Source organism: Myotis daubentonii, chromosome 2 (assembly GCF_963259705.1).
Source record: "Myotis daubentonii chromosome 2, mMyoDau2.1, whole genome shotgun sequence".
Lineage (NCBI taxonomy): Eukaryota > Metazoa > Chordata > Mammalia > Chiroptera > Vespertilionidae > Myotis > Myotis daubentonii.
The window spans coordinates 76,749,185-76,768,817 of record NC_081841.1 but is presented as its reverse complement, the minus strand read 5'-3'; the positions used below and the strand labels follow the sequence as shown (position 1 = coordinate 76,768,817).

Here is a 19,633-nt window from a genome sequence, read left to right as displayed (position 1 = left end):
ACATCACGCAAAGTCTTCTAGTCAAATTTAGGAACAGGTCCTGATGCCCTTGTAAATGGGCTCTGTGCATTCCAAGCACTATAAAATTGCATGGGGTTATTAGTGTTATATCCATGAGCACTAATGATCATCAAGTTCCTTTATCCTATTACAAATGAGAAAATGGAGAAAGTACTTCTCAAAAAGTGATATATATAAACCATATCTCTAAGTCTTTCACTCTTTCCCAGGGAATGTACTTTTAAAACAATAACAAAGTAGAATAGATTTACAAGAGAAAAATAGGACTACTTCTGAGAATTAGAGTGCTTACATTTTAAGAGGGTATGAGTGAGAGTAGTGGTGGGTAAGGTTCTCGAAATTCCAGTATCCGCCACCCCCCACTGACCCCCCACACACACACCATCACCACCCTGCCCCGGCTGAGTCATAGGAGCACTTTGATTCAGGCAGGTATGCGCGCATAGTCACCTGAGGTAACAGACTCTGTGATGTTCAGATTGTTTAGAGAAAGTCCCAGCGACTGCCGTGAGGACGAGGAGGATGTGCTACTTGAGGATTCTGAGGATGGCCGAGCAGGCTTAGCTGTGTTACCAGTTTCTGCCTTCAGCCGATCATTTTCAGCTTTCAGTATTTCAATTTCATTCTTTTGTGAAGATGGGAAACATGAAAAAAATTGAATAGGTTTGATTGAGAAAATGGTATCATCTCTTTTATCAAAGTTAATTAGATGTTTACTAAATAAAGCATGCAGTCATATCCTATATAATAAAAGGCTAATATGCAAATCGAAGGAACAGTTGAACAACTGGTCACTATGATGCACACTGACCACCAGGGGCAGACGCTCAATGCAGGAGCTGCCCCCTGGTGGTCAGTGTGCTCGCACAGGGAGAGCACCGCTCAGCCAGAATCTGGGCTCAGGGCTGGCGAGTGCAGCAGTCGTGGCGGGACCCTCTCTGGCCTCAGCAGCAGTGCTAAGGACTCCTCAGGGGATGTCCGACTGAGGGGAGTGGGCCTAAGCCATTAGTCGGACATCCCCCGAGGGCTCCTGGACTGTGAGAGGGCGTGGGCTCACGAGGGCACGAATTTCACGCACCGGGCCTCTAGTGTTAAATAAACAAATATAAATTATGAAAACAGACTTTCTCCCAAAAAAGGAGAAGTAATATTTTCTTGTCTTTCACATTCATATATTCAAAAATATAGACACACTACCCATTATAATTTCAATAATTATTTTTTGAATATATCAGATGTATTCAGGATATGACCACATTTGAGAATACTATAATTGAAGACTTTATAACATTTCTCTTTTTTATTATCTCTTTTTTACATTTCTCATTTTAAAAGTACTGTTAAAATCTCATAGCAGATGACATTTGTAACATTCTGAATTCACAGAGAGTTGAAAATCAGAGCAAAATAATGCAAATAAGGTGATTTCAAATTACTTCAGAATCCTAGCTAACATCTGAAAAAGTTTTTGTTTCTTCAAAATGGGTGCACGAGGCTCTCTGAAACAACAAAAAGCTTTTGATGCATGTACACAGCGGCAGATGAATCTGCTCAGCAATGAGCTTTTCTCCCTCAGTCATCTGCCGTAGCAAGTGATTACTGGTTCACAATAATAAAATGAAATCTTAGTCTGAGCACAGACTGAGTCTGAATTTAGCCCTCAGATGCTTCAAAAAAAAAATACAAAAGCTTTACTTTTACAGATGGCATTCGACATCACTTTTACTTTCAGATTTAGAAAGCTTGAGTTATATTTCTATAGTTTTCTCATTACTTTTGTTTTTCAGTAGAAAATAGGTAAAGGTATTTGAAAGTCAGATTTCAAAAGAGCAGGAAAAAATCCAACATAAGGGCAAATCACAGAAAAGTGAAGAAGCGAGGATTATAGCTGTCTGTAAAATCTTAGCTGCCAAGTGCATCCTATCACCTGTAAGTGTATTGAATGGTCTGCGTGTGCAACTGACCAGTTTGTTTTCCCACTTCCAACATCCGAGATTTCTCCGTTTGGTAATAAAAACTAAGTTACAAAGACTGAATAAACAGAGTACATATCCATAAAAAGGTGTGCGGTGAGATTTGTTTTTGGAAATAACTGAGAGACGGAAGTAAGCAGTATTGTCCATCCCTCCACGCGTTCCTTGCATCAGCACTGACCTGCATCCGGTTCATGGCCTCCCGGATCTGATCGAGGTGATGAGCCGAGCTGAGGGCCTCCAGCCGAATGTCCGTTAATTTTAATTCCTTTTCTCTGAGCTCACTCTTCAGCTGCAGAATTATCTCTGCCTCAGCCTCAGTGCATTCACAGATGCTGAAAAAGGAAACAAACACAAATGGGTGGTTGGGGGAAGCCAGATGATTAGGAAAAGCAATGTTTCTCTTGAAGACTGGACTGTAATATTAACCAGCAGGGACAGAAATTATTTGCTGCTGGCAAAACCTAGAGAAAAGTAGAAAGGGTTTTATACACAGTAATACAGTCATGGGTTCACAATGGGAAATAGGAACTATCTTTTTCTTTAATCTTCTCTTCCTATTTTCTGAAGTATGAAAACAGTCTATTATTACTGTATATAAAGTGACCCCCAAAAGCCTCTTGTTGCTGAAATTTATGGGCTGCAGAGCCATAGTGATATTTCATTTCATTCTACCCTTTTCCAAGGGACTGAACTCTCTATTTGCAACATATGAAATATTCTTTTTTAAAGAAAAGTTATTATGTTCTTAAAATGTTGATTTCTTGTTTTATAAAATTGTGCAAAGAATAACCTTATTTGCCATAATACCATCTTCAAGTTACCATGAAAATTCAATATACAGATTGTAGGAAATAAATCAGAGAGATTAGTTTTGAACATGGAAATAATGGATGAGTGTTACATAATCCTCCCGCTAGGCTCAGCTGACTCAGGGGATCACAGCTAATGAAGCTAAATCACAGATTTCAGCCCATAAAAGCGGGCTCATCGAGGGCTGCTGAAAGATCATATACATTACATCCTCATTGTTGTTCTGTTACTGTTTTGTGGATACCTTTGTAGAAAATATGTCAAAAGAATTTGTTTTGCAGCTGATATCACTGTCATTTAAAATGTGAGAACTAGGTTGCTGATCATAAAATCTTAGTGTGTTCTTCCTTCCTCTGTGAGTTATGAAGTTTTATAGGATGCACAAGTGTCTTACATGGTCCTTAGCGGCCCTGTTCTATATGACAATTCTAGGCTAGTCATTGTCATGGGCATATAAGGGAATCTGATTTAAATGCTATCTAAAACAAAGAGGAGCATCAGAGCATGTTTGTATAGTCTACATTCTATCTTGTAAATTCAAGTGGTGGGCTACGATAAAAACGCTACGCTGGATTATCTCATACAATTAAGGAGAATGGATTGCGGTTTGGCTTTAGGAAACAAAATTTTGCTTCAAAACCAGAAAGACAGAGGAGGTTTCGTTTGTTGAAACGCATGCGAGTGGTTTTAGAAAAAGCAAATGCAAACACCGTCTAGGTTAGAATCTGGCTCTTGGCAGTTTTCATGCATCACACTCCATTTTACCGGGATCTATGCTTGTAGATGACAGGGCCATTGCGACGTTTCTTTGGTGGCCAGACAAGGGGTGACCTGTATTTAACGCACAGTTAGACAGATCCATGGACAGGTGCAGGTGAAAAGAAGTGAGAATAATAACTTAGAAAAGTGGAGAATGAGACCAAGAAACACTCAAATTCTAATAGACGAAACGATTGAAACAAACGCTGTCTGGCATTCTGAGGAGGCTGTGAAAAAGGCTGGTAAGGAGATGGTGTGGCAGCACAACGGATGACCTTTCGAACACAGGTATGGGCTAGGCCTGAAGTTGGGTAAGAAATGTTCAGCATTCTGCAGAGGGAGGGACTTACGCCGAGGCTGACTGCGAGGGCTTCATGGATGCCGACCCACCGTCACCAGTGTTATGGGGCAACTTGGGGGATGCTGGGAGAGATGAGTCCGTGAGCTCTTCAATGTCCGAATGTGAGGAAGGAGGCTTGGTGGACTTTTTCTTCCCAAAGGCTTGTTTGAATGAGCTTCTCAGCTGAAAAAAGGACAGAAATTACCTTTCTTGTCTATTTGCACTTGGAGAACTTTGCTTTGGGGCGTTAGTTTGCAGGTGCCATCCTAGCCACTGCCTGGGGTCAGTATGTAAAAGCAGAGTATTAACAGTTGCAGCACAGTATCTCTAAAAAAAAAAAGATACCATGTTTTGTGTTTTTGTTTTATTCTTGTATTAATCCAGCGTAGCGCAAACATGGAAGGCTTTTAAATAGTGCAGGGTCAAGGGCATGGCTGTCAGAGCACTCATTTAAAACTAAGTACCTTGAAGGGATTTCATTCCCAATGATTCTCTCTTCAAGGCAATTTGTTTTAAATGGCCACTTTAGCGCTACAATCAAGTCATGTCCTGCTGACAGTATAAACTTAAAAAGCAAAATTAAATCAAATTCACCTAACACTTCATTAACTGTGGTTTTCTATTGAAATTTTCAATTCCCATACTATTTAAAATCAGAATCGGTATCCCCTACAGCTCTATTCAGAAAATGGTTTTACTTCTTCTTTTTAAAATTTGAGATTAAAGTGAAAAGACACAAAGGAAAGACATACAAGGTAATCTGCTTTTAAAGGGTATAAAAGCCTACTGCCAAAATAAATAGCATTCATGCCAAGGTAGGGTGTTTTATATAGATGCATGCCAAATTGCCCACAGTTTATATTCACCTCACTTCCTCTAGAGTTCACCTTGCAGAAACATGAAAGAGTGTGTAATTACAAATCAAGGGAATGAAGGCTGAGCAGTATTTTAAAATATTACCTGCATAAACATTTTTTAAAACAAAAAAAGATATTTCTCTCATTATTCATAGAAGGTACTCCAGGAAAATCTTCTGAGAGTTATATTTTAGATTCCATCAAGAGTTATACTTATTTAAAATCTGCTTTGTTTCATGGCATTAAGCGAAATCCTTTACTTCATTGTTTTTAAACATTTTTGCAATGATAGCATCTTCCCCTCAGTTATTTTAAGAAATTGCTTAATATTATCATAAATAATATCTCTTGCAAACTAGTTCTGTTAAAGTGCATTTCCATATTCCTGCTATAGTCTCCTGCTAAAAAAATAAAGCAGACATTAATTTAGTTGATTTCTTACACGGTGAAACTTTATTCAAATGAAAAATCCTATTGATGTGAGGAGTGGGGAGACTTTCCCTTATATCAACTCCATTTCTTCTCTTTCTCCATCACCACCACCATCATCATCAATGTCATCACCAACATCATCATCACCACCATAATCATCATCATTGTCATCACTACCACCATTACCATGATCACCATCATCGCCACTATAATCATCATCATCACCATCATCTTTTTCTTCTCCTTCTGCACATTAAATCCCTACACTAAGTCATCTATTTACATATGCTATTTTTCTTTACAACAACTTTACAAAGTCATTATTACTCATCCTATTTTTACAGATGAGAATATTTAGGCCCCACAAAAGGTGAAGTAATCAGCCTGAGATTAAAAAAAAAAAAAGAAAAAGTGGCAGAGCAGGAATTCAAACCCAAGTTTAGTCCCAAATCTAAAACATGCTCTTCAGCACCATGCCACCCTAACCTTGGTGACGAGTGCAGCATTTGAGGTGCTGGTCACTGAATGAGACTCTTTATAAACTGCTACACATCTCTAAAGCCTCAAAGGATAAAAAGCCTGACTCACTGTGCAACAATGAGCCTCAGAGTTCCATGACTGAAGAGAGCTTACCCAGTTTTTCTTTTTCTTTTTCTTGGAGTCAGCATCATTACCACTGCCAATGCTGGAATGGCTGGTGGCACTGTTGATACTAGAAACGCTTTCAGAGGAATGCTGCCTTCTGATGCGGAGATCTAGCAACAGATAGAGAGGATCACATTTGCTCATAAAAAGTTAATAATTCCAAACAAATTAGAATTTAGGTTTTCTGAGAGGCATTCTGCTAATAAAAGTCAACATAGCTTTGTAAGATCATTTATAAGTTTAATAGAATGCAACCATATTTACTTTAAGTAACTGGCTTATGTGCATTAAGGTTCAATAAGCATCTCATATAAGTTTCCAGCACTGGTGGTTTAATGAGTGCTGAGTTTTGTCCAAAAATGAAATTCTATGCTAGTGATTCTACTCAATACCTGGATCAAACTGGACTTCCAAAACAATTTATTTCAAATGATTAGTTTCATGGAGTCAATGGAAACTCATAATAGCATGGGAATTAATTGTGTCTTTTTAGTATTTGTGCTTGAATAAAGTTACTGAAGTCAAGTATATTAACTGTCCATTTCATAGAATCATACCATGTTAGAGCCAAAACAAATCTTGGCAGTCATCTAAGCACTTCGTCTCACAGGTGAGGAACTGAAGTGCAAGGAAGTTAAGTAACTGGAAAAAGTGGGAGAGACACTGAGAGAAAGAGCCTTAAGAGACAGAGAATGTGTAGGCGGCATTTGTGATTTACACAGAAAACATTCCATCTTACCCCTAACCCCTGCTGATGATTTGGAACAATAGTAACAGTAACAATAACAACAGGTAATTATAAAACTAGCTTTTATTCTGTACTTACTCTGCCCTGGGAACTTCTAATTGTAACCTTTACGTAAACCCCTGAAATGAATTGAATCAGTTAATGTAATTTTCTCTTAGTCACTCAGCTGAAAACCAGGGAAGCCAACCAGAGACCTGGATTGATTCTAATGTCTGGTGTGCTAACTGCCATCTATCTATACTAATAATAGAGGGATATGCAAATTGTCCAGGACACCATCACAATAACAGTAACTACCTAACAGCAGGCTGCATGGGGGCAACAAGGCTGGCAGTGGGGGTTAGTGAGGGACAACCAAACAACTGAACAGCAGGCTGCATGGGACAACCAGGCTGGCAGAGGGAAGAAGCTGGGGGTTACCAGGCCGGCAGGGGGGGCAATGAGGGGTGACCAGACTGGCAGGCAGTGGGGCAGTCAGGCTTGTATGGGGGCAGTTGGGGGTGACCAAGCCGGCAGAGGGGGGCAGTAAGGGGCAACCAGGCCAGCAGGCGTAGTGGGGGGACAATTAGGGGCAATCAGGCAGGCAGGTGAACAGTTAGGAGCCAGCGATCCCAGATTGTGAGAGGGATGTCCAATTACCGGTTTAGGCCCATCCTAGGGATGGGCCTAAACCAGCAGTCGGACATCCCCTAAGGGGTCCCCAATTGGAGAGGGTGCAGGCTGGGCTGAGGGGACCCCCCCCCATGCACGAATTTCATGCACCCGGCCTCTAGTGTATTTCTAAAAAGCATGTGGTACTTCTTGAGTTACATATTTTAAGGAGGATAGTATTTTATATTTAATGTCTTTTAGAAGATATTGACTTACTCTATACAAACAGCTTATAAGACTTATTTATACTTATTAAAATAAAAAAATTATCTACTTACAGTGACTTGATATTAATTGTTAGTGGAGACATAAAGAGCTTAAAAATATTTTTAAGGTCAAATCTGCTTTTAGGCTATTTCTATTATTCTACTTAATTGGCATCAATAAAGATTTATCAAGCAAAATATCACAATGGAAGATATTGCAAATTACTATATGGCTTTCAAAACTTTTCCATAGAAATAATAGTATAAAATCAAAGGTTTCCAGTTGACTGATTTATCAGTAAAATGATCCATGCCAATAAAACTGTAACTGGTTACTTTAAAAACATAATAAGTAAGTATACATGTGGGTATATAATATATGTAAACATGTCTCCATCCTTACACTTATATACATATATATCAATAAGTGGTTTAATTTTTCCTTTAATATAATAACATGCTGACATATTTTATACAGGGGGGAAAACTAGAGCCACTTTTCAGAATCCCTTGAGTTTGGTCTCTTAAAAGTATTTCTAAAAATAATGATAACATTTACTGTTTTTGCATGCCAATAATATTATCAAAGCAAAAAGCTAAGCCAAGGTATATAGATGTGTGCCATTTTGATTCAATAATAAGAACATGATATCTCTGAACTAATATGGAGGTTAGATGAGTAATCAATTGAAAAATGTGTGTAGGTATTTATTTGTATTTCTTCTGCAGTTGTCTATAAGCTTTTCTGAACAAGATGTAGTTTTGCCCTAATAAATGACTTTTACAAGAGAGAAGGTGTATTAAACATGAAGTATCCAGAGTTTTTATTACATCCAGATAATAAATTGTATTTGACTTTTATTAATCCTCAATTTTAAAAAGATAGGTAAATGCTTGTAATCAGAGGTCAAAAGTAGTCCTGAGAGGTATTAGTTATGCTCAACTGCGACTGTATCTCCAATAAAGTTTAACAAAGGCATACTTTCAATAATATCATAGGATGAAGGTAATGCATTTTACTTTTCTCTAACAATTCCTTTCTTGGGCTTATAAGTATTTGATTCAGTACATGGAACATCACAGAACTAGGTAAAGAATGGCTGACCAAATGAATACAAGAATCTGAATGAATGGAGAAATTACTCTCAAAGTATATATTTCAGGTATGTGTTTGTTCTGGTATTCATTTTCCACTTCTCACCCTTTGCATCACCACTGTCCCAGTTCAAACCACAACCATCACTTACCTGCTTGACAGCAAGAATACCTGTCAAACTTATGCACCTTCAAACCATTCTTTTTTTTTCTTTATTGATTAAGGTATTACATATGTGTCCTTATCTTCCCATTGTCCCCCCAAACCCCCACTCATGCCCTCACCCCCCTGTTGCCTGTGTCCATTGGTTAGGCTTATATGCATGCATACAAGTCCTTTAGTTGATCTCTCTCCCTTACCCCCACCCTCCCCTACCTTCCCTCTGAGGTTTGATGGTCTGATAGATGCTCCTCTGTCTCTGGATCTGTTTTTGTTCATCAGTTTATGTTGTTCATTATATTCCACAAATGAGTGAGATCATGTGATATTTATCTTTCTCTGACTGGCTTATTTTGCTTAGCATAATGCTCTCCAGTTCCATCCATGGTAAAAATTCCTTCTTTTTTATCACAGCATACCATTCTACAAACAGTAGCTGGGAAATCTTTTTAAAAGAAAAACTTCATCATCACTCCCTCACTTAAGACTTTTCAATAGATTCCCATTTTAATAGGAATAAAAATAATTTAAATTCCTAAATATGGCCTAAAAGTCCCTCAGTAATTTGGTCAGTACTTATTCTCCATTCTGGTTCTATTCCCTTTATATCTTTGTTCATTACCTTCCTTGTATTAATTTCATAAAGGCACTAAAATCTATTTTCTGTCTCAAGACCCTTCTTGAATATTCCTCTCTCATTTTAAAATATGACTTGGTACTTACTCCTTGGATCTCTCACTTGTTGCTAATTAGAGAGGCCTTTCCTGACTATGCCACCTGCAGTCGGTTTCCTGGTGCCCTCACTCTGACACTTATTCTCATCTATTTTAGAACTTAGAACTATTTGGGCATGCACATTAGCTACATCAGTGATCACAACTGTTTATTTTCTGCTCTCCTACAGATCAAAAATTGATGGAGACAAAGGCTATTTCTATTTTGTTTACCATTTTACAGTCAGTATTGCATGTGATTGGCGATCAATAAGTACTCGTTGAATAAATTTATTCTTATTAGTCACTCAACACAACTATGTTTGCCTGATATTTCTAAAAAGTATTTACTGTTGACTACAACTTAATACATGTTTTGTTAAATTGTACTTGGTATATTTTAAGGAAATACTATTCCATGTTTATGCACAGAGGTAGTGACTTAAAAAGCAACAGCAGGTTTTGAAAAATATAAATACAAATTTCCACTACCTTTACCTTTCAGCCTTATAGCAATTATTTAGTTATAAAGTCATAATTGTTATATATAATATACATAAATTACCTTTTGTTAGAATGGATTGTGAGCCCTTGAGTACACTGGCGCTTTCTCTCTCTTTTTTTATCTTTGTCTTTCAAGATCAAACAGAGTGCCTAATACACAGCAGATGCTCAGATAATGTTTGTGAATAAATAAATAAATTTATTATATGATAGACTACTATTATTTATCAGGCTTTGTTAATAAATGTGATGCACAAATATAGAGAAAGTATAGAGTTAACATAACTTTGTAAATTACTATGTGATTTTACCATAGTTTGATCTGTCTATAAAAATGCTGCCTCACTCCAAATACATAACTTAAGATTACATGTTAAATTTTTTCCTGACATAAAAATCATAAAGGTCTCAAAAACTTTATTATATATTTAAGAAGACAAATGTATAGCCTATACAATCACCTTAATAACCCAAGAAAATATACATAATAAGTCCAATTTACTGTGTAGTTTCTCCATACACAATTTGTGTTCATTGATTTTAATACTGAATTTTAATATCCTATATACCTATATTGAACCCTTTATAACTATTGGTGCAACTCTTTGTTTTTGTCAGTTTTAAATCTTGTCAAATTATGTTTTAATCTTTTTTGACCAGTTTGTGTCACTTATATTTACTTTAGGCACCCTTTCCCCATTTTTGAGCCAAGAAATTCCCATTTTTTAATTCTAGTAGAAACATTAAGCTACCTGTTGCCTAAGATAAAAGAAATCCTCCAAGAAAGTTTTACTTCAGTGACTTGCACTGTGTTGAAGAAAGGATTAAGCTTTTTAAAATCCCTTCTGGACCTATTTAGGACGTGAAGATTTAGAACATAAGCTGCTTTGTTATAGCTCTAAGATAAGCTTTAAATATGCAGTAATTTTCCATGCAGCATGTAACCAACTCCCCCACATGCAAAGTTGCTAAATTCTTAACAGAAGTAGTCTCTAGAGAACTAGTATGTCTCACTTTATATAATTGTTTTCCTAAAATTTAAATTATGTTTTTAAAATTACATTCTTTTCTATAAAATTTGAATAAGCACCTTTCATAGGCAAGGCATCATCACAGCCACTAGGATTAAGAAAACATACCACCCTACCATAGAGCAGGAGAGGCAGTGCATTAAATAAAGCAAGGCATCACAGTATAATGTACATTTTGATGGGGGAAGTACAGTTATTTCCAGAAACCCATCACAACAGGACCTCATCCAGTTTAAGGGTCAAGGAGGCATATTTAGGCTAATTCTTGCAAGGTCTCAAAAAGCTTATACGCTTCACAAACAGGGTAGAAAGTTCCAAGCAGAATATGAACAGAATATATAAAGTACTTGTGAAGAATTGGAAGATGTTCAGGGTAGGTGAAATATGAAATATGCAATCTGACAAAAAAGCAAGGTCTGGAACAGTGTCTAGCACATGATTGGTAATCAATAAATATTTATTGACTAAATGAAGCTGAAAGAGAGAGATTGTGTCCAGCTAAGGTGTTTGTATTTCATCCTAAAGGCAATATGAGATACATGTATGGAGATATATGTTGTTGGACAGCCGCTCTAGCTGCAGTGTGAAGAGTGAGGTGAAGTGGTGTAAGATGAAGAGCAGGAAGGCTTTAGGAGTTTCTGGTCATGATTCAGGGAGGAGATGAGGGATGTTGATAGTAGGATCAGGGAAAGGGGGAACAGACCCAAGAGATAGTCAAGGGGTAGAATCAATTTGACAATTTCTTAAGTGAGGCGAGGAGGATTTATATGTGACATGTACTTGTAGATTTCTGACTATAAGAAAGGTGCCATTTACTGAGGCAAGAAACAGTGACGGCAAAGCAGGTGTGAGAGAGAAGATGACAATTTCAAATTTGGAGATGTCAAGTTAAAGCTGACACACAGACATCCAAAGGTAATTAAATGGAATTCTCTCTTCGGCAACTGTATGTACAGATCTGTAACTCAAGAGATGAGCCTAGATTGAAGAGATAGATTTGACAGTTGGCTACACATAAATGACAAAGCTAGAGCACTAGATGATTTTGTAGAAAATTTTAGATAGGATGGAGAGAATCATAAGATAAAAAAATCATAATGGAAGAGAGTTTAGGACCGGGTCCAAAGAAATACCAACATTTAACAAATGGATACAAACAAGAGAACCTACAAGAGAAACTTTAAAAGAGATTTCAAAGAAGCAAAAGAAAAACTAGGAATGTGGATGTCATGAACATTGGAAAAAAATGTTTCAAGTAGGAAGGAATAGGCATTAAGTATCAAATGCTGTTACCATGTCAAATGCAATAAGAATTTTAAGTGTTTTACTGAATTTAATGTCATATAAGTCATTATTGATCCTGAAGGGAACAATTTTGGTGGAGTGGTGAGAAGAGTAGCAACATTCCAGTGGTCTGAGTGTGACTGGCTGCTGAAGACATTGAAAAATTCCATAAAAATGTCCCAGAATTGCCCTAACTGGTTTGGCTCAGTGGATAGAGCGTTGGCCTGCGGACTGAAAGGTCCCAGGTTTGATTCCAGTCAAGGGCATGTACCTTGGTTGCGGGCACATCCCCAGTGGGAGGTGTGCAGGAGGCAGCTGATCGATGTTTCTCTCTCATTGATGTTTCTAACTCTCTCTCTTTCTCCCTTCCTCTCTGTAAAAAAATCAATAAAATATATTTAAAAAAATTTTTTCCAAGAATTAATCTAGAAATGGGAAGAGAGATGATAGGCATTTAGAATTTAGGTAAAGAGGTGAGCATACTGAATGCTATTGAAAAGAGAATGTGCATAAGAGGAATTTATGTAAAAAAGGAATAAGATATTAATATAGAGCATTTTTTTCAGTTATAGGCAATATTTCCATCAGGAGCTCATCACGGGTAGTGGCAGAGAAAATGATTGCATCATTGTTTAGAATTGTTGCTGCATAGTAATAATGAAAAACACCAACTTTCAGTCATTGTCTTACTGTTTTAAAATTCTCTACAAAAGTGTGCATTTTTACTGCCCTTTCCTCCCAGATGAGTTGCTCCCCCTAAACCCACTACTTTGTACTTTGATTTTATTTTTTATATAGATCTAGATTTTCATACTCCTTACTGGGTTTATTTTGCTTGAGGTCAGATATAAATGCATTAACCAATCACTCATCCCCACCTTCACCAAATCAAGTGAAGAGAAATGTGTATATAACTATAGAAGCTAATTCCTTAAGGTCAGTTTAAAAATTATTTGACAGTGAAAGCCCCTCTTAAATTCTGAGATTCGGACTACATTAATACCAAATATTCATTATAAAAAAAAGTCACTGAGTAAAAGCAGCTTTTATCCAATTAGTAAATAAAGGACTAATGTATTGGATGCAAAATGGCAATATTTCTAACTATACCTTTAGGAGGGTGATCTGGACCATTTAGGGCTCCCTGGATGGCAGCCTGGGCAGCAGAATTCTGGGCCTTCAGCATTTCAATGGTTTCTCTTAGTTCTATGAGTTCAGACTCCTGTGAAACAAACAGTTTAGAAGATTTAATCCTTAGAAAGAAAATTAAACTGTCCCTGTTGTTCAAAATTCATCATCCAATGGGTTTGATTTTATGTCGTGCTAATACCCTGGGAGATATGGCTATTTGGCTCACCTTATCAAGTTGTATTTGACAACTTATTACTTAGTTAAATGTAAAGGAGAATTTAAAAATTTTCTTGGTTATTTTCTTATAAATATGATCTGAATAGTCCTTATTCTTTTCAAAGGGTGGCACCAGAGCTGAACAGTACAACATAAAGCATGATATCACATTGCTTATTTTATACCAAACGTATTCATTCAATCTGTGGTCAAATTGCATAGTTAAATATCAGTATGTTCTGGTGCACCATATTGCATTTACTGTCAACTAGAAATCCCACGTTTCTGTCAAATAAGTGATTTTAGATTTTGCCTCCTGTATTTAGCACTTGGGGGATGGATTCTTTATATTCAAGTATAAAACACGGAACTCATCCATAACTCATTCCTATTAAAATGCAATCTTATTAAATTATTCTGGCATATCAAGATCACTTTAAATTTTGATACTTTTCATCCAATAAAATTCCTTATATGGAGACCAAATTTCACCAAGCCAAAAAACATAGGAATTTTTAAAAAGTGAATAAAAATACATGTATCAGACGGTCCTTATAAATAGTTAAATTACAAAAAAAGTTTAAAAATCAAATTTTTATAAAACATCTATTTTTCATTGAACTTAGGTAATTTTAAGATATGCCCCAAGGAAAATCCCTGGATAAATTTAATCTTCCACATTTGTTTAAGTAAATTTATTTTACCAGATATGATACACCATGAGAAAGATAACAAAGAAAAAAAAGAATGAGAGTGCTTTTTCAGGATAGGCAGTATTTCCATCTGGAGCTCAAAAACAAGAAGTATCCTTCTTGGCAGTGATGGCAATCCTAAAAATTAGAATTCCTGTCAGCCTCTTAGAGGGAGGATTCCTTGATGATATATTTGTCATTCATCATTTTCGCTAGCATCTCTGGCAGAATCAGGCTTGGGTTCTTCATCCCAAGGTGAATAGTTTATCCCTACTCAAGGCTTCCCAGAGTATACAAAACAGGTAGGATTTTGACAACTGCCTTTGAAGGAAACTGCTACATACATGGGAATGTCAGTGATGATTCTAACCTTACACACTTACTAAAAAAGATAGACGATGCTAATTGAAATGAGATCCAGGTTTGGAATAGATACCTGGTGCCTCCTATATCTATTTTCATTAGATATCTGATATTCTTAACAGATGGCAGATTTAAAAAAAACCCTTTTATAGACCTCTAATAGCTTAAAAGTCAAAAAATATCATAATGAAAAATCAATACAACCTCCTGGATTTGTAGAGGGATCTTCCAACACTTCACTGTAATTTCATTTGTATTTGTTTATCAAAAAGAAAAAGATCATGTTTGTGGAAAGTTTCCAATGTCATACACAAAATTCAGATCCAATTTATCATAATTTCTCAGTCTCTCCAAGTTCTGTCTATATTCTGTCCTTGCCCAACAAGTAACAGAATGTTTACCAAAATGTAATTTACTTTTCTGTAAAATAAATCTTCCAAGAGATAAAATGTTTACTTAAAATTCATTCTGCATTCAGAAATTTACCCACAAAAATATATCTATGGTGCATATTTAATGAATCACATAATTCAAATAGTAATGTTATAACCATGCATTAAATGTCAATAGAAATCAGATTTTCATTCTTGAATTTAGAATCAATAGTGCTTGTATTGTGAATTAAAAATCTGCTAGAACATTGGTTTTAGGTTTAAATAGGAAAAATAGAAATGGGATCTTATGCAAATGTCTAAACATTTTTGCTTAATTTTATGAGTTAGCTGACTTATTCCAATGTCAATGTTTTGAAAAGATTAGAAGTAGAATATTCAGGACATGTTGCTTTTTTAGAAAATTGTGTTTAATATGAGATAGAAGAATAGTCACTTTCTAATATTAAGTATCTTTTTTCTTGATTTTTAAAATATATATTTATGTTGAGAGTATTACAGGTCTCTACCCTTTCCTCCATTTCCCTCCTCCACCCCCTCCCACCCTGCCCCAGGCCCTTCACCACCCTATTGTCTATGTCCATGGGTAATGTATATATGCATACAAATGTTTTGGTTAATCTCTTCACGCACTCTTCTTCCCTCCCCTCTGAGTTTTGTCAGTCTGTTCCATATTTCCATGCCTCTGCTTCTATATTATTCATCAATTTATTTTGTTCATTAGGTTCCTTGTTTGTTTATTTTTAGATTCAATTGTTGATAGATATGTATTTACTGCCATTTTATTGTTCATATTTTTTATCTTCTTGTCCCCTTCTTCTTAAAGAACACCCTTTAACATTTCATGTAATACTGGTTTGGTGGTGAACACCGTTAGCTTTTTCTTGTCTGTGAAGCTCTTTATCTGACCTTCTGTTCTAAATGATAGCTTTGCTGGATAGAGTATCTTGTTTACAATAGCACATTTTAGTAGACTAGTTGTTATGCAGTGTGACACAATAAACCCAAAGGAAGAATAACTAGGTAAGGCCTATTCTTTATATAACTTGGAAAAATCACATCTGTGAAAATATTAGTTTACCAAATTCATATTAGTAAATTTTTAGGATAGCTTTATAAGTATAAATAAGCACTTATTTCATCCTCTTTAATTAAATGTATAATGAAGTTCTACATTGAAAATCTTTTCTAGCCTGAACTAGTTCTCTCTCCATATGTGCAAAAATTCCTTCCTTCTTTCTTATTTCAGTAGAGACCCATTTAGACTTCACTCCAACTAGAACCATATTTCTCTTTCCATATGATTTCCCATCTTTGCTTTAAACATCCTTCCTCACTTTTAAAGGCCAAGTGGTATTTTAAAACCTGAGAATCAAAAGAAAAATCATTTATCTACAATGAACCATTCAAGATAATGATGCCCCCAAAACCCGCTGACTATGTAAGACTCCAGTTTTCCATTAGAATTTCTTGTGTAAAAGATGCTGGATAGAGTCAGTGCATCATCTGTTTTATATGTATCTCTGAGACTAAATTATGGAAGCCAGACTTGAAATGCTTCAAAAAAATGATAAAACATTATGTTATAACACTAGCCTTGCTTAGTGTTCCCACCTAATGTCCTTACCATACCTGACCTCTTTGTAAATCTCTCCTGGTCACAGGCCTTGTTGAGTATCCCACAAGTTTGGCAACAAATCTCCCATCAACCAACTTGACAACTTCTAGGCTAGGATCTTAAAAATTTCTACTAAACCTGTCTTTCACTTCCTCACATTGACACTTAGTTATTATCACACTATCAAGCTGAAGTTCTTTTGAATATATCACACTCCCCCACCCCTTTACATGTGGCTTAAAATCATGAATTTTTCTACTGAAAGAACCTGGCTAGCCCTGGTTCTAACTAAATAAACAAAATTCACCAAATCTCAGTAAAGTAACTTGAATCAATAAATATCTTATGGATTCAAATCATTCTATGTCATAAAGGGCTAGTGAATATATTTTATGACCCTAGTAATAAAATTTAAAAAACACTTCAAGATAAAAAAAAAAAGTATTTTAACCTGAACTTGTAGGAGTTAACATCAAGACCCATTTTAACTACTAAATTTTTCGCGTCTACATGATCTATTTCCAGAGACTTCGCTTTGGATTTTCGCATTTTTAAGGGTTAAGTTTCTATTTGTCTAGTCGCCGTGAAAAAGTGGTTTCACAGAGATGTAAGAAAGAACAAACCCTAGATGTTCTAGTTACCATAAGGATCAAAATCTGAGCTCCATCACTCTGACCTTCGAATGAGACTAACTTAGCCCCCCTTAATATATGTTCTAGTTATCCCTGGAACGACAGCTATAGGGAACTGATTTGAAAGTCTTCTGATTGTGAGGAGAGCTTTAATAATTTCACAAGGATTTAGCAGTAGTTCTGTAAAAACATAGATTTGTAAATCATGAAAATATACATTTGCAGAATCTGTGCCATTTTGTTGACTTGTATTTCAGCCTTTCTCAACTGGCATTCTATACGAAAACAAAGCTCCAAACAACAATTCGACTGCCATTTTTTTCAAATCTGACAAAAATGGTACATAGCTATACCCATCCAGATACAGAGAAAAGAAGTCATTACATCTCATAAACATCTCAGGGCATTTGGTCTTACTTCTCTGAAAGAATCTTAGAATTTGTAATCCAGGTAAATCCTTGATCAAACTATGACACTATCACAATATGTTGAGCCTTACTTTCAGGGCAATTCCTAAAGATAATTTCACACACCAGCTAGCATTGTTAACAAATACCCTACCATTGGACTTGCAATTATATAACATGTGGTCTTCCAGTGGCTACAGGTTATGTTGTTAAACTATTGGGAAATACTGCTAAGTTGATTTTCACTAACTTTTATCACATTAGTCCACTGTCAAAACCCTTTGAATGGCTCCTTATTCCCAAAAGACCAGATTCTTATATACTTTCCTAGCCTTAGTTCCACATTTTCCTCCACATTCCTACTTTTTTCCTTAATGTCTCCAATAATTTCCCTCGTGGCTGCTCATGCTCATGGTGCTCCTTCCTCTAGGACACCCAGTCCTCCATTTCCTCAGGTTAATTTTTTCATCCTCCCAGAACCTGACAAGGGTTCCCTGCCACTTCGGCTCTGAAACCCGCATGAAGGTGCAAAGGTCCCCTGTAAGAACGCTCAGGTTTCTATTCTGTTGTATTCTAACTGTCTCCCAAACATTCTGCCTCCTGAATTATTCATGCATGTGCTTTTCTTTCTTATCAGGATATAAGTCTCTAAAAGCAGTGTTCAGGCACCTAACAGGAAAAGCAAGAAAATCAGTCTGATTTGGCTTTTGGAAACAAGGAATGATTTTAGGACACTATTGAAGGGAGTGATTTAGGTCCATACAGGGAACTAAAATTTTGATATAGTTTTCAGACTATTAATGACAGCTGATTGTGAAAATCATACTTTAGAGCCATAATAAGCCAGAACACTTGGCCTTGAATCCTAGTTTAATCTCTCTATTAAGTATGGAACCAAGAGCATGTAACCACGTTGGCCTTTTGTTTTTAAATTGGAGAGAGAGAGAGAGAGAGAGAGAGAGAGAGAGAGAGAGAGAGAGAAAGAAGAAGAAGAAGAAGAAGAAGAAGAAGAAGAAGAAGAAGAAGAAGAAGAAGAAGAAGAAGAAGAAGAAGGAGGAGGAGGAGGAGGAGGAGGAGGAGGAGGAGGAGGAGGAGGAGGAGGAGGAGGAGAAGGAGAGAGAAAGGGAGAAAGAAACTTCAATTTGTCGTTCCACTTATTTATGCATCCATTGGTTGATTCTTGTATGTGTCCTGACTGAAGATAGAACCAGAAACCTTGGTATATTGGGCAACATTCTAACCAACTGAGCTACCTGGCCAGGACCGGCCTTTTTTTCTTTATATATTAGCATCCTACCTTGCTACACAATGTGCTCATTCTCACTTTTAAATTTTTCAGTGGTGCTTATCTTCACCTAAAATCCCATGTTTTAACTATAGTTTTATTTAGTGTGTTACCTACTAGAATAAAAATCTATTTTACATTATAACCACTGATAAATGGGATGTAAATAGTGTGTGTGTGTGTGTGTGTATTGTACACACACACACACACACACACACATACTGAATTCTTAGAAGCTAGAACAGTTCCTCATATAGAGTAGAAATTCAGTACAACTGGGGTGAATGACTAAATGGACACTGAACACACCATAGAACACCAGGAACTCTGCTCTGAATTCTCTAATCTTTTCCTCGGGATTGTTGGGTCACCAGAGAGCAATAGACCCTTTTATCTCAGCTCCCTGAAGAAATGGCTTTACTGAAATGTGATTAAATGTTATGCCCTCAGCTTTTAGAGAAACGCCTATTTGAACAGTGATTTGTCTTTTGTTATTCCATGACCTCAATTTGAAAAACTTTACAATACATTTGTTCTTGAATTCAGTGCCACCGAGTTTATCTCCTCGATCTAAATTATGTTCTGCTCAGAGAATGAGAACTAAACTTGCCCAGCAGTCTTGCTTTGTGCCTTCCTGTCCCTGATGTTCACTTCAGTTCAGTGCT

The 19,633-nt window shown here is 36.4% G+C and overlaps 1 protein-coding gene across 5 annotated transcripts in view; it reads right to left on the bottom strand.

Annotated features, from left to right (window-relative positions):
* NAV3 (neuron navigator 3) overlaps nt 1-19,633 on the bottom strand; it is an 860,737-nt gene that overhangs the window by 34,150 nt on the left and 806,954 nt on the right. For 4 of the 5 annotated variants that reach the window (XM_059683697.1, XM_059683694.1, XM_059683698.1 and 1 more), the window contains 6 exons: nt 13,343-13,454; nt 5,829-5,950; nt 4,773-4,793; nt 3,917-4,089; nt 2,176-2,329; nt 472-646 (listed from right to left, as the gene is read on the bottom strand). In XM_059683697.1, the coding sequence (XP_059539680.1) occupies nt 472-646; nt 2,176-2,329; nt 3,917-4,089; nt 4,773-4,793; nt 5,829-5,950; nt 13,343-13,454 (757 nt within the window). The remainder of the gene's footprint in view (nt 1-471; nt 647-2,175; nt 2,330-3,916; nt 4,090-4,772; nt 4,794-5,828; nt 5,951-13,342; nt 13,455-19,633) is intronic. The other variant, XM_059683695.1, reaches the window with a different exon arrangement.